This window comes from Neofelis nebulosa, chromosome 13, assembly GCF_028018385.1.
Source record: "Neofelis nebulosa isolate mNeoNeb1 chromosome 13, mNeoNeb1.pri, whole genome shotgun sequence".
NCBI lineage: Eukaryota > Metazoa > Chordata > Mammalia > Carnivora > Felidae > Neofelis > Neofelis nebulosa.
The window spans coordinates 58,664,267-58,684,572 of NC_080794.1; the positions used below are offsets into that span (position 1 = coordinate 58,664,267).

At 40.4% G+C, this 20,306-nt stretch overlaps 1 protein-coding gene across 10 annotated transcripts in view; it reads left to right on the top strand.

Annotated features, from left to right (window-relative positions):
- Positions 1-20,306, top strand: part of PLCE1 (phospholipase C epsilon 1) — a 324,803-nt gene that overhangs the window by 29,744 nt on the left and 274,753 nt on the right. For 9 of the 10 annotated variants that reach the window (XR_009252465.1, XM_058697220.1, XM_058697219.1 and 6 more), the window contains exon 2: positions 7,774-9,326. Coding sequence is in view for 9 of the 10 variants with exons in the window: in XM_058697220.1 (XP_058553203.1) it covers positions 8,124-9,326 (1,203 nt within the window). In the remaining variant the exon portion in view is untranslated. Of the gene's footprint in view, positions 1-764; positions 785-7,773; positions 9,327-20,306 lie in introns of those variants that run through there. The other variant, XM_058697213.1, reaches the window with a different exon arrangement.

The following is a 20,306-nucleotide window of genomic DNA, read 5'->3' on the forward strand; positions in this document are numbered from 1 at the left end:
TTCTGGGTCACAAGTCTAGCATCCCAGACTCTGAAACTTTTCCAATAAAGGGAGTGGAAGTTACAAAGGGTTAAGTCTTTAAGGTCTTGGAAGAGGACCCAGATTAGTACACCAGTGCCTTTGTGGAATGTTTTAAAAGCTTTGTTTCTTTGTAAGTTTTGGAGTTTCCATCATAATAGTTCAGAGAAAGGAGGCCAGGAGGGAGTGGAGCAGCAGACATTCAGTGGAGAAGAAAGAGTGAAGACTGACTCATCATGTAGGGCTTGGGTGTGGGTGTGCCTGTAGTAGGGAGAAAGGGAGGAAGGGTTGTGTAGGCAAAATATTTTCTTTAATCTCACTGCAGAATGGGCTTTGGGGAAGAGAATGCGTAAGTAGATAACTGTGGCACAGTTATTTATCTGTCATACACATGATACTGAAAGGAACTCTATAAAATCCTTTAGGTTTAAAGATGAAATAGAGACTATTGCATTCTGTTATCAGCTTTGACAGTTGCCCTAGTGTTTCTTTCCATGCTGGTGAAATTACTGAGCAACTTTCCCTTTCTTTGATTGGAGTCAATGTTCTCCTAAGAACTTCAGATGAGTCTATAGTTATGCATTGTATTTTCCTACTTCTTTATCTTTCTTCATGCTGTTCCTTTTACCCAAGGTATTTTTCTTGGTTATGGATACAACTAATTCCTACCTCTTTGCGAAGTTCCAAGTTAAATCTTCCTCCATCAGAGCTTTCCTGATCTCCTGTTCCATAACCACCTTGCCTTCTTAACTCTGGAAGATAACAGGTAGTTAATAAATAACCGACAGTTGTCTGATAGTTTTTGTTGTTGTTAAACCCCACATCCTTCTGACATTGACAATCATAAAAACCAATGTGTTTGCATTTAATATTTTTCTCATTTAATTGTTCTTTATGACACAATCATCTGGCCTTAAATATTAAATAAATCTAACAACCTAATAAATAAATTAGCGACATACTGTGAATTAGTGACTATAACTTCCCCTCCAATGCAGGAATTCACTATATAGCTTCCTTGTTATATCACATCTCTGTACTTTTAGATAAGCCATTCAAATATTCTGAGCATCATCCATAAAATGGGGTGATAATAGTATTCACACCTATTAGTTAGGGAAAAGTTTTGATGTGAATGACAGAAAACCTAAAATAATGGTGGCTTAAACAATATAGAATTTTATTTTTCTTTCCCCCAAATCCAAGACTTCTGTCTTGTTTCTTTACTATGAAAGGTGTCCATTCTTGTGTTTACCTCATGGTCTAATATAGCTACTTCAGCTCCAGTCATCATGCCTTCCTTCCAGCCAGCAGAAAGTAGAAAGGGGGAGGAGAAAGGCACACCCTTTCTGTTCAAAAAATCTTCCCAGAAATAACAAACCTCTTCTGCTTATATCTAATTAGTAATGACAGTGATATGGCTATATCTAGCTATAAGGGAGGCCATTAAAGGGATGACCATATGCTTGGCCAAAATTCAGAAGTTCTATTATTGAGAAAAAGTGAGAACAGATTTTGAGGGACAGTTAGTAGTTTCTGCCACCCTACCGATAATGCTATTATAAAGATTAAGGGATATTATGTACACTGTGCTTAGAACATGCCTGTTACATGATACATGATCAATAAGTATTTATTTGTCATTATTTTTTAAATTAAACATTATAGACAGTATTCATTCATTCTAATATTTGTTCAACACCTATTGAACACCTGCTATGCTGAACACTATGCCTCTCTATTTAAATCTTTATATCAACGGTGAGAAGACTACTATCCAGAATAGCTTCTCCCTTGTTAAATAGCTCTACAAGTTAGAGTTCTTTATCAAGCTAAGCCAGAGCATGCCTCCCCGATAATTCATTTGTTTTGGCCATGATCCTGCCTTTTGAAACAATATGTAACAAGAATATTTCCTCATCTTAGTTCTTCAATTACATGAAGATGGGTATACCTCCCACTCAGTTTTCTGGCTCTAACCAGGCATTTTATTAACTTATTTATCTAGCAAACAGTTTGTCAAAATTTTTCTATAAAGGGTTAGATGGTGAATATTTCTAGCTTTGCAAGCCACATAGTTTCTGTCATAGTTTATCACCTCTATCATTGTAATGCAAAAGCAGCCATAGACATTACATAAATGAATGGCCATGTCTGTGTTCCAATAAAATTTTATTTACCAAAATGGATAGCAGGTCTGGGGCGCCTGGGTGGCGCAGTCGGTTAAGCGTCCGACTTCAGCCAGGTCACGATCTCGCGGTCCGTGAGTTTGAGCCCCGCGTCGGGCTCTGGGCTGATGGCTCGGAGCCTGGAGCCTGTTTCTGATTCTGTGTCTCCCTCTCTCTGCACCTCCCCCGTTCATGCTCTGTCTCTCTCTGTCCCAAAAATAAATAAAAAACGTTGAAAAAAAAATTAAAAAACAAAAAAAACCAAAATGGATAGCAGGTCAGATTTGGACCTTGGTATGTAGTTTGCCAGCCCCTAATTTAGCCCATGGAAATTTATCAGCGAGGTTATTTGTGACTGATATTTCCCTACCCTGAAGCTATAAATTTACTCTGTGTCACTCCTGATTCTTCTTAAACCTTTCATTTCTTTATCTTGTGTTACCACTTTGGCTAAGATTTCCAGCACCACCTACATAGCCCTATCACTGCATGGCCAGTCATTCCCTAGACATATTATCCATTCCAGTTCATCTCTAGCTTAGAAATGCTACCTTGACAAGTTCTTTCTTGTTCTACCATATTCTTAGCCCACGCATCCTTTGATCTCTCCCAGGCTGGTCCTTCTCTAGTCTTCCCTACAAACCACATTAAGAAAAGAAGAATCTTTTTCTCCATCTTTTTCTTCTTCCAAAACTGTTAGACTGTGATCTTCTTTCAAGTGCTTCAGGTTTTCTTTAGCCAACTTTAACCTATTCCATCTTCCCTCACAGACAACCTAGAGCTTCCCAAGAGGAGGGAGGTAGAAAATTAACATTTATTGATGGACATATAAAATACATGTGATTTATGCTAATGTTAAAGAAGTGGAACATATAATTCGAGATTGATCATATAGCTGGCTTGTGGTCATGCAGCTGGGATTCAGGGGGTCAGCCCCAGTTATCGAGTTGAAATTTAAGTTTAAGTGAACCTGGTGAGTGGAATGGGTATATCTGGCAAAAGTAAATTCAACACCACGTCACCAACAGAGCTGCTTAACTTCACAAGGCATAGAATGACAAGCATTTGTCCTTAACTTTTGATTTCCAAAGTATTTTCTTCACAATCTGATCAAATAGGTAATTTTATTTCTGTCTTACAGGACAATGAGACCAAACCCAAAGTGGTTAAAATAGTTGCCTGAAGTGCCAGATGCCAATGTCTTATTGTTTTTCTCTGTGAGAATCCACATTTGGTCTTTTCTGCAAAGTTAATCCCACTTCTTTATCTAGCTGATTCCTTCTTGTCTTTCAAAACTCGGCTTGCTCATCATCTTCTTCAGGAAACCCTCCATGGCAATCACCCTCACCTTGTCCCCACTATCTGATTTAGATGCTCTTCCTCTGGGGTAACCCAGATTATAGCCCTATTTGCACTATACCTTACCTGATGATCTATTAGCTTATAAAGAAATCAAGGGGAAATTCCTGCCTCATTTAATTTTGTACTTAGTAAGAATATGTTGAGGGGTGCCTGGGGGGCTCAGTCGGTTGAGCGTCCGACTTCGGCTCAGGTCATGATCTCACAGTCTGTGAGTTCGAGCCCCGTATCGGGCTCTGTGCTGACAGCTCAGAGCCTGGAGCCTGTTTCAGATTCTGTGTCTCCCTCTCTCTCTGCCCCTCCCCCGCTCATGCTCCGTCTCTCTCTCTCTCTCTCTCTCTCTCTCTCTCTCTCTCTCTCTCTCTCTGTCAAAAATAAATAAACATAAAAAAAAATTAAAAAAAAAAAGAATATGTTGAATAAAGGAATGACCTGAGATGGAGTCTTCAGGGAGTCAGCTCTCTCAGATGTTGTTCAGTACTGACTACCACAAAACAAAGATCTCAGCCTGCCAGAGACAAACTCAGATAAAAGAGGGTCCTCCTAGAAGGCATGGATCTCTGCATCCAGCGGACATCAGAAATTCAAACCGATGAGGTTTCAAACTAGTTAGCAAGAAAGCAGCATAACTATGGTGGAGAGCACAGATTCTGGAGTCAGGTTTCTTGGGTTTGAATCCTGACTCCACCATTTTCCAGCAGTGTGATCTTTGGCAAGTGACTCAGCTTGCTTCTCTGTGCTTGGGTTTCTAATCTGTCAAATGTGGATCATAGTAGAACTGTTCTGTATTAGTTCTCTCTTGCTGTGCAACAAATTACCTCAAAACAATGTCTCAAAACAGTAAACATTTATTATCTCACATTTCCTGTGGCTCAGGAATTTGGGAACTGAGTGCTTCTGGCTCAGGCTTGCTCATGAGGTTAAAGTCATATAGACGTATAGACCATGGCTGCAGTCATGTGAAGCCTTGACTGGTGTTGGAGGATCCCCTTCCAAGATGGCTCATTCCAGTGGCTTTTGGCAGGAGGTCTCAGTTCTTGCCACAGGGAGCTCTTCCTATGTCATGACATCTGATTTCCTCCAGAACAAACGAGAGGAAGAACAAAAGAAACCTCAATAAGTTTTATGACATTTTATGACCTATTCTCAGAAGTCATACACTGTTACTTCAACACATTTTGTATGTTGGAAAAAGTCACCAAGTACTGTCTCCATGCAAGGGGAAGGCAGGCTCTACAAAGAATTTGTGGACATATTTTAAAACCATCACATTATCTTGTATGATTGAGTGAAAATTACATGAGAGAGTAATTTTGAAGTGCTTAGAACAGGGGTGAAGCAGTACATGCTTTGAATGACCTTCCTCATAGGTGAGAAAGGACAGATAACAGTCAGTCTGAAGGCTTTGGCTTTAAAAGTTACTCTAAAAAATAGAGCAAAGTTATGGAAACCCAAGGTAGTGCCAAAAGCCATTAAAATTATCTATTTGGTTCTTGACATGAAAAGTTGTTCATGAATTGGAATTTGTAAAAAAAAAAAAAAAGCAGGATAAAGTAGGATATACAGCATGATCTGGTATTTGTGTAATCATATACCTATATCTCTGTGTGTTGATGCATAGGGAGCCTTATGGAAGGAGTTTACTCAAAGTATTAATAGTGGTTATCTCTGGATAGTGGGGTTTATGTTAAGTTGAAATTATTTTTGTGTTTTCCTGCATTTTTTGAATTGTTTTACACTGAGCATATTTCTCCAAAAATAATAGATGCATTTTTTTTCTGAAGAAAATTTAAAAGAAACCAGGTTGGAAGGAGGATGTGAAAGGTGGAAGGGTTAGGTTGAACCAGGACACTGCTGCTCTGTGTGGGCTCATTGGCTTCCTGTGAAGTATCCGACTGACAGGATGTCCTCTGATTTTTTAAGGTAGTTGTGAAGACTGCATGTGCTGGGAGCCAGTGAGACTTTGTGGTTGCACTTGAGGGGCATATATGTAAGGGAAGAGGGGTAGGTTGCTGCTTCTTTGAGACAAGAGGAAAAAGGAGAAGCACGGGGAAGAGGGACACCTGTGTGGCAAAGGGCAAAAATGGGTTAAATCTGGTGTTGACAGCAGAGTATGAATGCTCATCAGTTGTCTTGGTAAGGACGGCTTCACTTACAAAGGAATGGTATACTTATGAAGGACACCTGTGATCCCGTGGTGTCCTGTATATCCTTGATAATTACACTTACCACACCAGATTGAAATTTGTGCAGTTCTCCCTCTCTCAATAGAATCACAAGCAGGGATATCTAGCCCCATTACATAGTTCCCAATGTAGAACAGAGTTCAATAATTTGGGGAATAAAAATAAATTATTTTTTAAGAATACTTTTCGTAAATTGAAAATTTTTATGTCCACATTCACCTGAATAATTTCTTTTTTTAAATGTAATTTCTTTAAATTAATTAATAAGTTTTTAAATTTACATCCAAGTTACTTAGCGTGTAGTGCAGCATGATTTCAGGAGTAGATTCCTTAATGCCCCTTACCCATTTAGCCCATCCTCCTTACCACAACCCCCCCAGCAACCTTCTTTTTGTTCTCTATATTTAAGTCTTTTATGTTTTGTCCCCCTCCCTGTTTTTATATTATTTTTGCTTCCCTTCCCTTATGTTCATCTGTTTTGTGTCTTAAATTCCTCACATGAGTGAAGTCATATGATATTTGTCTTTCTCTGGCTAATTTTGCTTAGCATAATACCCTCTAGTTCCATCCACGTAGTTGCAAATGGCAAGATTTCATTCTTTTTGATTGCCTAGTAATACTCCATTGTATGTGTATACCACATCTTCTTTATCCATTCATCCATTGATGGGCATTTGGGCTCTTTCCATACTTTGGCTTGAATAATTTCTTATTAAAGTGAATGGAAAGAATACACACACACACACACGTGCACACAAAGTCACATTTGCCACTTCTGTTCTTTGTTCATCTTTTCCTTTTTTTCTGCGTTTTGATTATTTGAAAATTTTTATGGTTCTAATATTTTGGTTTATTACCTATATTTTTTCTTAAAGTGGTTGTATTGAGCTTATAGTATGCATCTTTAATTTATGACAGCCTGCCTTTAAGTAATGTTACACCAATTCACTTAGAAAATAATCTTGTAACAATATACTTCCATTTCCCTTCTCGTGACCTTGTGCTATTTTTTCCTTCTGCATGTGTTAGAAACCCCACAATACATTGCTATTATTTTTGCTTTAAAAGATTAACTATCTCAAGTGGTTTACAATTTTTTAAAAATTGTATTTACATACATACTTAACATTTTCCATGCTCTTTATTCTTTTGCATGGATCCACATTTCTATCTGGTATTGTTTTCCTTCTAAAGGACTTCCTTTACTGTTTCTTATATGCAAATTTGTTGGTGATGAATTCTTTCAGCTTTTGTATGTCTAGAAAGTTTTTCTTTTCTTTTTGTTTTCAAAAGATATTTTTGTTGGGTATAGAATTCTAAGTTGGCAGTATTTTTTCTTTTAGTACTTTAAAGATTGACTCTACTCTCATCTGGCTTGCATTGTCTCTTATTTTGTTTTATCTTATTTTATTGTTTCCTCATGATAAGTGTACTTTTTAATCTCCATCCTCAATTTCACCCATCTCCCTAAACACCTCCACATAGCTTGCATTGTTTCTCATGAGAAGCCTGCAACCACCCTTATCTTTGCTTCTCTCCACTTAACATGTCTTCTTTCTCTAGTTTTTATGGTCATTGAACACTCAATTTTCTTTCCTTTAAATAAGAACTCTGTTGGGTTCAGCCTGAGTTCCCTTTCCCTCCCCTATGGCCTAGAAACTCTCAAACTGTAAGCTAGGGCATTTATAGGATTCACCTCATTTGTTGTTGTTTTCTTATTTCAGGAATCACTGTTCTGTGTTCCCTGTTGTTCAGTATTTAAAAACCATTATTTCTTTTTTTTTTTTTTTCTGATTTTTTCAGTTGTTTAAGGCAGGGGAATAATTCTGGTCTCTGTTGTTACTCTACTTTGGCTGGAAACAGAATTTCTGAAATATTAAATCAGAGAAATAAATACCAAAAACATTAAAAGTAACTATCAATTGCAAAACTCTGTTCATATTCAGAATTGGTTCATATTTTGCATTAGCTTAGAATTACAAGTTCGGTTTTAAAAATTTATTTAGTGCCACAGTGTTTGACATCATGTCTTTTTCTTACAGGAAACATTCAAACTGGATTTTTAATCGTTAGTAAGTCAGTGAGAGATCAGAAGTTGCAGAATGCAATCCCGAGTAAAAATCTCCAAAAGAATTACTTCAAATAACAGAGGAAAGAAAATTGAACTACCACCTTAAAACTCTGGTCTAGAAAAACATATTACACATGATAGGAAGTTATAACTGGAGAAATTTATTTGGCTCTTAATGCACCTGAATGAAAGGAATTGTCACACTGTTTCTCAGGACTTGTAGATCTGAGATTATTTTAATAATAAGTTGTTTTATAAAAATCTTGACATGATCAGCAGAGAGAAGAAACAGCAATAGCTAAAACCTGTGTGTTGGTCAAGATGACTTCTGAAGAAATGGCAGCTTCTGTTCTCACACCTGTGACTCAGAGAAAGGTGACATCGTCTCCGTCGGCTTTAGATGAAAGTAGTGAAAAGGTCTCAGACGTCAGTGTTCTGAAGGCACATAGTGTCAGGCAGAGTGGTCAGACTTCCACCATCTCACGACTGAACAAGCTTAAAGAAGAATCCTCTGGAAGCAACTTGCCCAAGATTGTCTCCATAGCAAGGGAGAAGATAATGAGTGATGAGAACAGCAATGAGAAGTACTGGGAGGAAAGCATGCCAGATTCTGTGAAAAACCTCAATATTAACTGCAACAACGTACTGAAAAACAGCCAGTGCAGCCTTCCTCAGAGCCAGTGTTATGACACGTGCGATTCTGTCATGGAGGAAGGCCTGTGTTTGGAAACTGGAATCCCATCCTCACCGGAAAGAAAGGTGTTCCCTGGAATTCAACTGGAAGTGGACGGACCTCCCATGGACATTAGTCCCTTAGGAAATCAGTCGGCCATCATAGAGAGCGGCCGGGCACACCCTGACGGCAGCATGGCAGCATTTCACTTTCATTATGAAGTCGACAGAAGAATGTCAGACACTTTCTGTACCTTGTCAGACAACCTGATTTTGGATGATTGTGGTAACTGTGTACCACTGCCTGGTGTTCGTGGGGAGCGACAGAAAAATTATATGGCATATACTTGTAAACTCATGGAATTGGCAGAAAACTGTGATAATAAGAATGGGCAGCTGCAGTGTGATCATTGTGACGCCTTAAATGACAGATACTTGTGTTTCGAAGCTTCTTGCCAAAGGGCCGATGCGGTGTGTTCAAGTGACAGCTTTTGCAGGGAGGACTTTACTAACAGTCCACCTGCCAAGACCTTTCTGAGCCATTTTGAGGACTTCCCTGATAATTGTGAAGATGTAGAAGAAGATTTTTTTAAGAGCAAAAAGGAGAGGTCCACTTTGTTAGTGAGAAGATTTTGTAAAAATGACAGGGAAGTAAAGAAATCTGTATATACTGGGACAAGGGCGATCATGAGAACTCTGCCTTCTGGTCACATTGGGCTGGGAGCTTACAGTTACATTGATCAGAAGAGAAGTGGTCTCCTGCTGCCCTGTGGGAGAGTTCTGGAACGGCGGTCAGTGGTGGCAGTTAGGGAAGATGGGAGCTGGTGCCTGTCAGAAGCTCAGTGGTATTCGGTAAGGATTAAGTTTATTTTTGGTCATTTCTTTAAACTTGATCTTTTTTTTAAGTTTAGTTATTTATTTTTAGATGAGAGAGAGAGCGCATGTGCATAGGCACACATGAGTGGGGGAGGGGCAAAGAGAGGAGGACAAAGAATCCCAAGCAGGTTCTGTGCTGTCAGTGCAGAGCCAGATGTGGGGCTCAAACTCAGGAACCATGAGATCATGACCTGAGCTGAAATCAAGAGTGGGAAACTCAAGTGACTGAGCCATCCAGGAACCCCAAAACTTGATCTTTTAAAATCCAATTTTCTGTTGTCTTAATTCATGGAAAGTTTTAGGCTCTGTCAAATTATGATTCTTAGGGGAAGCATTTGTAGTTACTGGAAACTTGTAGACCTAATGGATACGCCAGTCAATAGCTGTCAAGATGGAGTTAACTCTACAATGATATAAGTAACTAGATGCACATATGTATGTCATCAGGAGTGCAGAAATTAGGGAGACTCCCAGGTTACTATATGTAGGATTAGGAGACAGACTCCTGATAATGGGAAAGTGGTTCCAATGACTGATTATCTACTTGTGTCTTTGGAGGTACATGCCTATGTCTTCTATATTTTTGGGTTGCAAGGCCTAAAAGAACTTAAGATATGGTTACCTTCATTTTCCAACCAATGTTCCCAGTTTCTTCCCTCCTCACCTTTTTTGTGCCATGGACCCCTTTGGCAATTTTGGTGAAGCCTATGGACTCAGAAGAATGCTTTTAAGTGCATCCAATGAAATACAAGGTGTTATAAAGGACACAGATTATGTGAACATATGTACACTTACCAAGATATCATTTGAAATTATGATATATGGCATGGTAGGTGCTTCTTTGTTAACACATTAAACAGTGGCATTTAGTGGTTTGATAACTACCATAATTCTGAAGTAGTGATGAATGTCAGTAGGGAGTAGTTTCCCTGGGACTTTCTCAATTTTAGCATTACAAATCCCTCATCCAGGGAAACTCCCTCAGTCCTGGGCAAACCAGGGCAGTTGGTCACCCTAAATATAAATACTCTTTCAGGGTTTCAACCACGACTGTATTATATAGAAATATCTGTGATTTCTATCGGTGACAAGATCACAGGTACTGTTCTAATACTGAGACTTGTTGGTCTGTATTCATAATTGAAGGGAATGCTAAATGTCTAACTCTCACATTCCAGTGTTTCACAATTCCTTAAAACCTGGCCTTGTGAATAAATACCCCATCTAGAAAAAACATTCCTTTTATTGAAATATAACTGGTATATTTTTATTGTCATCATCATCAGTCATGGAGCTAATGTTTATTTTGCATTTGACATGTGCCAGACATTGGGTCACATAATTTACATACTCGATTTCATGCAATCCTCTCAACTACCTTCTGATATTAACCCCTTTGTATTGCTAAGAAAACGGAGTCTCAGGAAAGTTATATACCTTGCCCAAGGTCACTTAACTGCTAAGTGGTATAACTAGGATTGTAATCTGGGCAGCCCAGACTCTTAGTTTCTCAAGATCCAGAAAGAAATACAATTGAGAGTAAGCTGTTAAAGGAGCAGAAGGATTCTGTTCATTTCAGTGTCTGTTGATTGAGTAACCACACTCACTGATGCTTATGGTATGTCAGACTTGGCTGTGTTCAATGTGGCGGTTCTAACCCTGCTTATGTGTTGGAATCATAGTATCCAGGCCCAATCCCAGACCCTTGGAATCACAATCGCTGGGGTAGGGCACAGCAGGAATGATTTTTAGGGTTCCTCAGGTGATTGTATGATTCTGTGGAGTTGAGAACCACTGTCCAACAACTTTGAGCTCTTTGCTCTTTGGGCAGGACATTTAGGGAATATTTGCTGTGTCCTAAAGACCCCGACACTGCGGGCTCTCGGGAGTGGCACGGCTGACCTGGGAGCCTGCCTGAAAAGTGATGACCCTTCTCTCAGGCCCTTCTCTCTGTGCATTCGACCTACTGTTCACCCAGTAAGGGTCGGCAGATTTGTTTTTGAATGTTCACCTGACTCCTTATAAAACCTGAGTCCCAAGCAAGGTGACGTCAGTGACACACAGCACCCCCCCCGCCCCCGCCCCCAGCTCTTCTGACCAAGTTTTGTCCATGCAGGGAAAAAGGAGCTCATCACAGTAATGTGTCTTCCCAGTTAAAAAATGCAGGGGTTTTAAAAATTCATATACATCTGAAGTTGAATGTTAAGAATGCAACAGAAATTTAAATGCAGCAAAGAGAGTGGAAGCAGATTGAGAACGGTTATCAGAGCCCCCCAACACTTCTACAGGCATGGGGGTCATGCATCTGCTATAAATAATTGCAGAATAATTTCTGGCATGATAATACTCACTCCCCTAGTTTCTGGAGCACTGCCACTTCTTCCGAGAACGTTCATGGGTCCCTAGCTCCAGTCGGCCCCTGTCAGTTAGAGGCACTGAGATGGTTCATTTCCAATGAAAAGAACCAAAGAGATGATGCGAATCATCTCCTCCCTTCTTAGTCTCTGAAGGTTGGGAGAGGTTGCCACACCTCGACCAGAGTGAAGACTCTGGAGAAGAGAGAGGAGAGCTCTTCTCCTGGATTTCCAGGAAGCTGTGGCTATTTTTATTAACCTTAAAATGAAGCTGGGGAATGGGCTGACTGTCCTGTCCTTTCTGAAGGGAGAGCTCGGAAAGGAAAGATTTTGAATATTCAAACCATACCATGGAAGGAATAAATCAGTATTTTCTAAAGTATTATATCCTCTCAGTATCTCACTTTTTAGAGTCTGGTGGAAATCCTTCTCAAAGTTGTCAGATAAATTGTAGCCACTTTCCCCAGCTCCTGTATGTGGCTTCCTTCACCTAAAAAGTGCAGATGCTAATGCAATGCTCCTGTTCCTATTTTCTGATGAGTTCGCAGGTATCCATCCTGTTTCCCCAGTCAGACTGTAAGTTTCTTAAAGGGCAAGAAATGACTGTACCTTTTTTTTCTGCTCTCCACGATGCAAGCATAGTGCCAAGCATATAGAAAACAGGACAATGTCATCTTAGGAACATGGTCTCTGGAGTCGTGTCAGCCTGAATTGAACGTTGACCACTGTGACTCCACCATTTACTGCTGGTATGACCTCAAGCAAGTTATTTGATCTCTTTGCTTCTAATTACCTTATATGTAAACTGGGAGTAATGATGTTGTGAGGGTATTAAATGACATGGCTCTGTGAAATAGATAGCACAGTATCTGGCAAGGAGTGGGAGCCAGTATTTTCACTCTGGCAGTTTATTATATGCTTTGTCATGAACGTGTCCCCACCTCATTCTGCCCTTTGAAGCTTCTCCCATAGGGGAGTTTATGGTGGTGTGAATTTGAGTGAATGTCCCTCAGTCTATGATGTGGTAGCTTGTACAGTCCTTCCTACACATTTAAAGAATGTGTTATTTGTCCAGTTAGTTCCTCTGCCTCACATTGAAATTTTTTCTTGTATGGCTTCGTCAAAATGACCCAATTAATTTATGTTTGCACAGCTGTGCAGTGAAGAATGGATTTGAATGGGAGACATTAATGAGGATTAATGCTTGCTGACTGACTAACCATATTGGTATCCTCCCCCCCGACTTGTGAAAAATGAAAACCCTACTCCTGACCCAGTTACAGCCACACTCCTGCTCTCCATTTATTGGCTCAGTGAGATGGCATATTTTGGCAAGTGGCTGAAGTCTCCAGATTGAAAGTTGGTTGAGGGTGTTTTCCTTTTAAAAAATTCCCTCTCTGCCTGAATTTTGGGGAGTTTAGGGTATTTAGAGTTATTCTGAATATGAAGTACACGAAGTCCCTGCCTGTGCTGGAAGTATTCATGGAACCTGAGTTCTGTGTGCACTGAAGGATGGCGTGTGAAGGAGGGGAGAGTGGCCAGGGCAAACAGGCCACCAGCTCCCGTGTTATCGCTTCATTTGTCTCCCTGCCATGGTCCACGAGAGGATTTACTGTATAAGAATGTGTGCGGCCAAACAGAAAAAGAATGAAGTTTTATTTTTTTTTTTAAATCAGACTAGAAAAACAGTAAATTAAAAAGGAAAGTCACACCAGCTTCTTTGTTGCTGGTTCTTACTCTTCTTTCTTCCTTCTAAAATGTATCTTTCTTCTTCACATTTTATTCTACTCTTTAGCAGAGAGAATTAAACATAAGAGGCAATGAAAAATTTTTGAGTGTTTAACATAAATACCTTCATCAGTATTTGTGTCTTTGAGTTTATATTTTCTTTGTTATGTGTCGAGGGATCAACCAATAATAAATTTGTCTTCCAAGTGGTAACTTTTAGGAATGATCAACTATCCATTGAGTCCTGCTGTCCAGTGTTGTAATAGATGGCTGTTGAAATAGCAACATGTTTTATTTTCTCCTCTGGAAATTTGGTCTCTCTGCAGATTGGGTACAGTGTGGACCTTGAAATAATTAAAATTTCCCAGTGTGTACAGACTAAGCTGAAAGCCTGGGCTTGGTAGCATGCCAGGCCTCCTCTTCCATTACTAAGGGTTATGTCAAGTTCATGACATGGGTATAGGACGATGCTGGCCCCTTCCTGCTGAGCACAGTGAAAGGGAATCCAGATCCCGGACAGACAGCCCCTGCACAGTTTAGTCACGTCTGGTGCATCAGTGGAAAATGTGACAGGCTGTCAGAAGCTGACTTTGTGATGATTGGACAGCTTTCCCTTATTAGCTGCATTGGGGCAAGTTTAAGATAAATTCACTTCCACATCTCAGTAGTGACACCAGCTCTTTGGCTAGGATTTAGCAAAAAAAAAAAAAAAAAAAAAAAAAAAAGAAAAGAAAAGAAAAATGTTGACCCTGGACTCTAATTTAAGGTGAATATATTCATGGCCACTGTTATTCACATGGTAGCCTTAGGACACTATCCACACTAGGATTTTTTTTTTTTTTCCTTTTCCCCTGATGTCCTGAATAATGGGAATTAGCAGCCAGAGAGGCCTCACCCCTAGAAATGGGCCATGGTTAAAATGTGGCCTGAAAAGAATCAGAACCCATAGGCAAGGATAAGACCATTAGATGGATTCCTTATTTAATATACCCTGCATTTTTACACAGGAAGGACTCAGGCTGCCCACAGAATGACCCCTTGCAGTCATGAGGTCCTCTCCCCTTAATCCCCTCCCTGGGTGCTGTTTCCCTCAGGGCTCATATGCCTCCTGGAGTGGTATGGAAGTTTCTTCCCCAGTGACCACAGGATTCAGCATCAAGGATTGAAGCATCATTGGGAGTGAGGGGTGACCATCCCCTGACCTTTCTGTGACTAGACTAACTCATGGCTCAGGCAGGGCCCTCCCTGAAAAAGTATTCTCAGACAATGGTGCTGGGTCATTTTCTGGTCTAAAGAGCCTTGGGAACACCAATATGGTGTTCTGTCCATTGGTTCTTTTTTCTAGCAGCTGGCCTGGATGCAATTTAGAACCTCAGATTAAATATGGGTCCTGCAGAGTTCAGGCATCCAAATCCCTAACCTTAACCAACATTCAGCCCTTGAGGCCCAGCCCCTTCCCTGTCATTTAGGCCACCACCCATCAAACCCTCAACAAGAAAACCACCTCAGTTTTTAGCGACAAAGAGACACCATCATCTTTCAAGGGTAAGGAGAGCCCATACGTTGAATCCAAAAGCAGATGTCTTTCAAGGCAAGGAGAGATACTTTGATTTCTCCTGTTTTTAATAGCTTTATTGAGATATAATTTGTATGCCATACAGTTCACCTATGTAAAATGCAAAATCCACTGGTTTTTGATATATTCACAAGTATGTGCAGCCATCACCACAATGTTTGAACATTTTCATCATCTCCAAAAGAAACCCCCTACTCTCTAGCTATCACCCTCCATTCTCCTCACCCCTTCTCCCTATCTCTCTACTCAGAAGCATCTACTAATCTACTTTCTGTGTCTAGAAATTTCCCTATTCTGGACCTTCATCTGAATGGACTCATAAAGGATGCAGTCTTTTGTGACTGGCTTCTTTCACTTAGCATAGTATATTTTTTTTACTTTAATTTCAGTGTAGTTAGCTTAGTATATTCCAGGTGCATCTGTACTATAACATGTATAAGTACTTTGTTACTTTTTACCTCTGAAAAATACTCCACTGTATGAACATATCACATTTTATTTATCTGTTCATCAGTTGTTGGACATTGGATTCTTCCCACTTTCTGTCTTTCTGTCTGCTATGAATATCTGTGTGCAAGTGTTTGTGTGGACATATGTCTTCATTTCTCTTGGACACATATCCAGGAGTGGAATTGTTGAGTTATGTAACTATGTTTAACCTTTTGAAGAACTGCCAGACTGTTTTCCAAAGCAGCTGTACCTTTCTGCATTCCCACCAGCAGTGTGTGAGGGTTCAGTGTCTCCACATCCTGACCAGCATTTCTTAGTGTCCATCTTTTTGCTTAAAGCCATCCTAGTTGATATGAGGTAATATCTCATTGTAGTTTTGATTTGCATTTTCCTGATGGCTAATGATGTTGAACATCTTTTCATGTGTTTATTGGCCATTTGTACATCTTTGGACAAATGCCTATTCAAATTCTTTGCCTATTTTTAATTTTTTTTAATTGTTGAGTTCTCTATATATTCTGGATATAAGTCCATTATCACATATATGATTTTCAGTATTGTGTGTCCACATGTGTGTAGATATATATGTGTGTATGTGTATACACACACACACACACACACACATATAGCTATGGATATGGATATAATGAATGCAAGTCGAGACAGTGGCAAAGAAGGCTTATAATTTTAGTGCACAGTGAAACTTGTTAAATATTTTCTTTGGACATGGATCTCATTCTCATTGTTCAAACTTACCCCACCAGCAACAATGGTCAAGTTGAATTTTTTATCTTCCTTCTCCCCCAGATTCTTTCCAAACTCCAATCTGCCTAGTTTCTCCTTCCTCTTCTGCCTAAGCTTGTATTATATAGGCTGTTTTTCTTATTATCTAAATTCTGCACCCCAGAGAAGTGGCTGGGAACCAGATTGTCATCTGCAAAGTTGTGCCTCACAATGAAGGCATCTGAGACAGAGCTGCTTGAGGAGGTCATCACTTTAGTAATGTACTGCATTATGCACAAGTGGCAGGACCAGGCCTAGGTTGAGGCCAGCAAGGTGCCTAGGTGGCAACTTGTAAGGAGGCAGTCAGTCTCAGGGTTTCGCAAGTGCCAGCTCTCTACTTACTAAGGAGTGCCTCCTTAAATTTTGAGCCCTGGGCAGCTCACTTGTCTCCCCTTGGTCCCAGCCCTGGGTAGAGGATCTAAGAGACTCTGTGGTTTAGAAATGCATATCATCTTCCTATCTTCCTGCTTCAGGAATGGCCTTGACTAACCCCTCATATACTTTAATGCAAATATTGTTAAAATACAAGCTAAGAATGGTTCCTCATTTTTAAAGCGTTCAAAACAAAATCAAAAGAAGAGTAATATTTCATAACATATAGAAATTGTATGGAATTCAAACTTCTGTGTTCAAAAATGAAGGTTATTGGAACACAGATACACTCATTCCCTTTAATACTCATGTATTTTCTTAAAAAAATTTTTTTTAATGTTTATGTGTTTTTGAGAGAGAGAGAGAGAGAGACAGGGCGAGCTGGGGAGGGGCAGAGAGAGAGAGGGAGACACAGAGTCTGAAGCAGGCTGTCAGCACAGAGAGCCCAATGCGGGGCTTGAGATCATTACCTGAGCGAAAGCCGGGAGCTTAACCAACTGAACCACCCAGGCACCCCATACTCATGTATTTTCTATAGCTGCTTTCTCCTTGTAACAGCAGAGTTGAGTAGCTGCAATTGAGACTATATGGCTTGGAAAGACTAAAATATTTATTATCTGGTCCTTTAAAATAAAAGTTTGCCTCCCCCTAGTTTAGAACATCCCTCTCTACCTGGCTAATTTCTGCCCATCCTTTAGTCCTGAGCTAAGATTTCACATTCTCTTGGTGGTCTTCCCTACGGGATCCACCCGTCCCCCACCCCAATCCAGAGTTTCTCTGACAGTCAATGCTAATACATATTTCTTTTTAAAAAAAAATTTTTTTTAACATTTATTTATTTTTGAGACAGAGAGAGAGAGAGAGCATGAACAGGGGGGGGGTCAGAGAAAGAGGGAGACACAGAATCGGAAACAGGCTCCAGGCTCTGAGCTGTCAGCACAGAGCCCGACGCGGGGCTCGAACCCACAGACTGAGATCATGACCTGAGCCAAAGTCGGATGCCCAACCGACTGAGCCACCCAGGCGCCCCGCTAATACATATTTCTTAAATGACTCCTTGAATTATAAAATAAGAAAGGCGATTTCCACCCATTGCTGATGTCTCCTCCCCTCCTTCCCCAGACCAATGCAAGCTTATTAGCTGGCCTCTCCCTGACCATCAGAGCTTGGAACCACTTCCTTTGAGAAATACCTAAGACAGAATCAGAATTTTCTATTGATATTTATAAGAATCTTTTTCAGTCCTGTGAACCCAGTGACTCATGCTTGTCACCTCCACAGACGTGGCCTGAAAGACAAAGAGGGGACATTTTTAGATCTCCTTGTCCCTAGCCCTCCATTTCAATTGGCTACAAAACCCCCAGGGAAAGTTTACAAATGCTTTGTGTTTACAAGGGAGCATCTGAGATTGCTGTTACCTGCAGTGGGTCAGAGAGGAAAGGAGCCCCCTCCTCTGAACATCCTGGATCTGTCTCCTTGTCCTTCAGAAGTCCCAGTCCTTACAGGCAGAGATTCCCACCATGGACCAGAGGGAATCTAGCTTCTATTTCTCAGTGGTGGTCAGGGATGGGGTTGGTGGTGAACCCATAGGGACAGCATGCTGTGTTGAGATCATTCTTGAGTTTGGGAGGTACTTGGCCAGTTTTTTCAAACGGTCTGACCCCTAGTAATCTCAATAATAAACCTGAGGCGACACCCCCACCACTACCACCGCCAAAAATAAGGCCTAAGTACCAGTTCCAGCTCTCCCATTAACTGTTTGTGTGACCTTAAGCAAGTCACTTTAAGGCCTGAGATTTTAGTTACTTTGGGTATAGAACAAAGTGAGGAGAGACATGTATTCACTGCCTGCTGTGTCTCAGACACTGTGTATGTAATTTGCATATATTAATAAATTATAAGTTACACATTTCTTCTTAACTCTGAAAGCCCAAGCGTCTGTGATTTTCCTGATTTAAGTCTTGACCCTGGATTTATGGTTGAGTAAATATTCTGCCTTCCCCAGTAGTGTCTCCTAAAGATTTGATTTGTGGAGAACCTTCTCACTGTCCAGTAGAGGATAGACACAGGAGAGACGCTCCCCTTTTGTCTAAGCCCTGAAATGCCTTTCGCAGTAAAACAGCAAGCACTTGGTGGGCTCTTACTGTGTGCCAGGCATTGTGCTTCCCAGACATGACCAAGGTCATGCAGTGTTAGGACTCCAATCTGGGTCGGGCTGCCTCCAAAGCCCATACTCGTAACTACTCCTCAGAGGATCCTCTGGAAGATTCTGATGTAACTCATCCCTATAACTTGGCAGAGGTTCTGTTCCCTTATTAAGTGTGCAAATGTTGAGCTGGATGAGCCCTTAAGCTGTTTCTGTCTTCAAATGTGATCTGGGTGTGACCTTTGGATGAAATGGAGACATGGGGAACAATACCAATTCTTAATGTGAGGGGTGTGTTGGCTATTGAAATGGCTAAGATTTATTTTTATGACTCAGCCTGCTAGGGGGAGGAAACCAAGCCCTAAGGTTTGAATTTTTTACTGAGTTGCTGTAATTTAGAAGTACATTTTGAAAGTTTTATAAGTAAGTAAGCAAGAACAAAGTCCAAAGCAAACTGCACACATCTGACTCAGAATCTATAGCTTATTCATGATCATGCTAAAATGACCCAAACTAGTGGGAACATAATTTAGTATTTTTCCATTTTAACTTAAAGTTTTCTGTGATCTTCAAGGGTTCTGACCAACTGACCTGAGTTTGAAAAACATTACTCAGGAACATTTCTTTCCATAGCCATACTGTTAAAATTTTCACCTACTTCACAGGGTTGTGAGGCTGGAGACAAAATGGGGCTGCTGTATACTCAGATGCTTGGCAAACATTATAAAATGTCCCTGCAATTATAACTTTTTTCCTCTTACTCCAAGCTCTGAGGCTTCAGAGGGAGGTACCCGGGGGAAAAGGGAACTCCAAAACTACTCTGGAAGGAGCAAAACAAAGCCAGAGCCAGCTGATTCCTTTCATAAATGCTGCTTATATCCAGGGGAACCTGCTTACTGAAACCCGACCCTTTGGTTTCCCTTTTGTGATGCTGGCCTAGTTTTAATAACTTCATTTTCAACTACAGATTAGGTGACTTTTATCACCGACACCTACTTCATCTTATCCCTATGTTTTAATAAAATAAGGATTCAATTTGTCCGTATACCATGTTGAGTAGCCTAGCTTCAGAAAATGTAGCACCAAATTATAAATGGTGACACTTTAATAATGAGTGTGGATGTGTCTCGAGAGCCAGCATGTGGGAGTTTGGCAGTCGGAAAGCCCCATGGCTTCAGTTTTTCCAGATTGTGTACCATTTCATCAAATAGTAATTTGTTAGCCTTGAAAACCTCTTCTAGAACAAGGAAATGTTCCTTTGAGTTCTAAATCGGTGAACCCCAAACTTGTTTAGTAGCAGATTCATTATTTTTCTCTTTAATGGGGCCGAAGAAAATGGTCTCAGGCCCTGGATGGGCCAGCAAGTTCTCGGAATGGCCACATACCAAATAAAGGCACCGTGATGTTGGTATGACTCTGCCATGACTAATATTATGTGAGGGTAATGCCATTATTGTGGCGACCATATTTTCCAAATAAAAAGTTGGGAACTTTTTATTGCGAGGAGAGAGGGGCAGAATATTTGAAATTGAGACTGACTCAGGAAA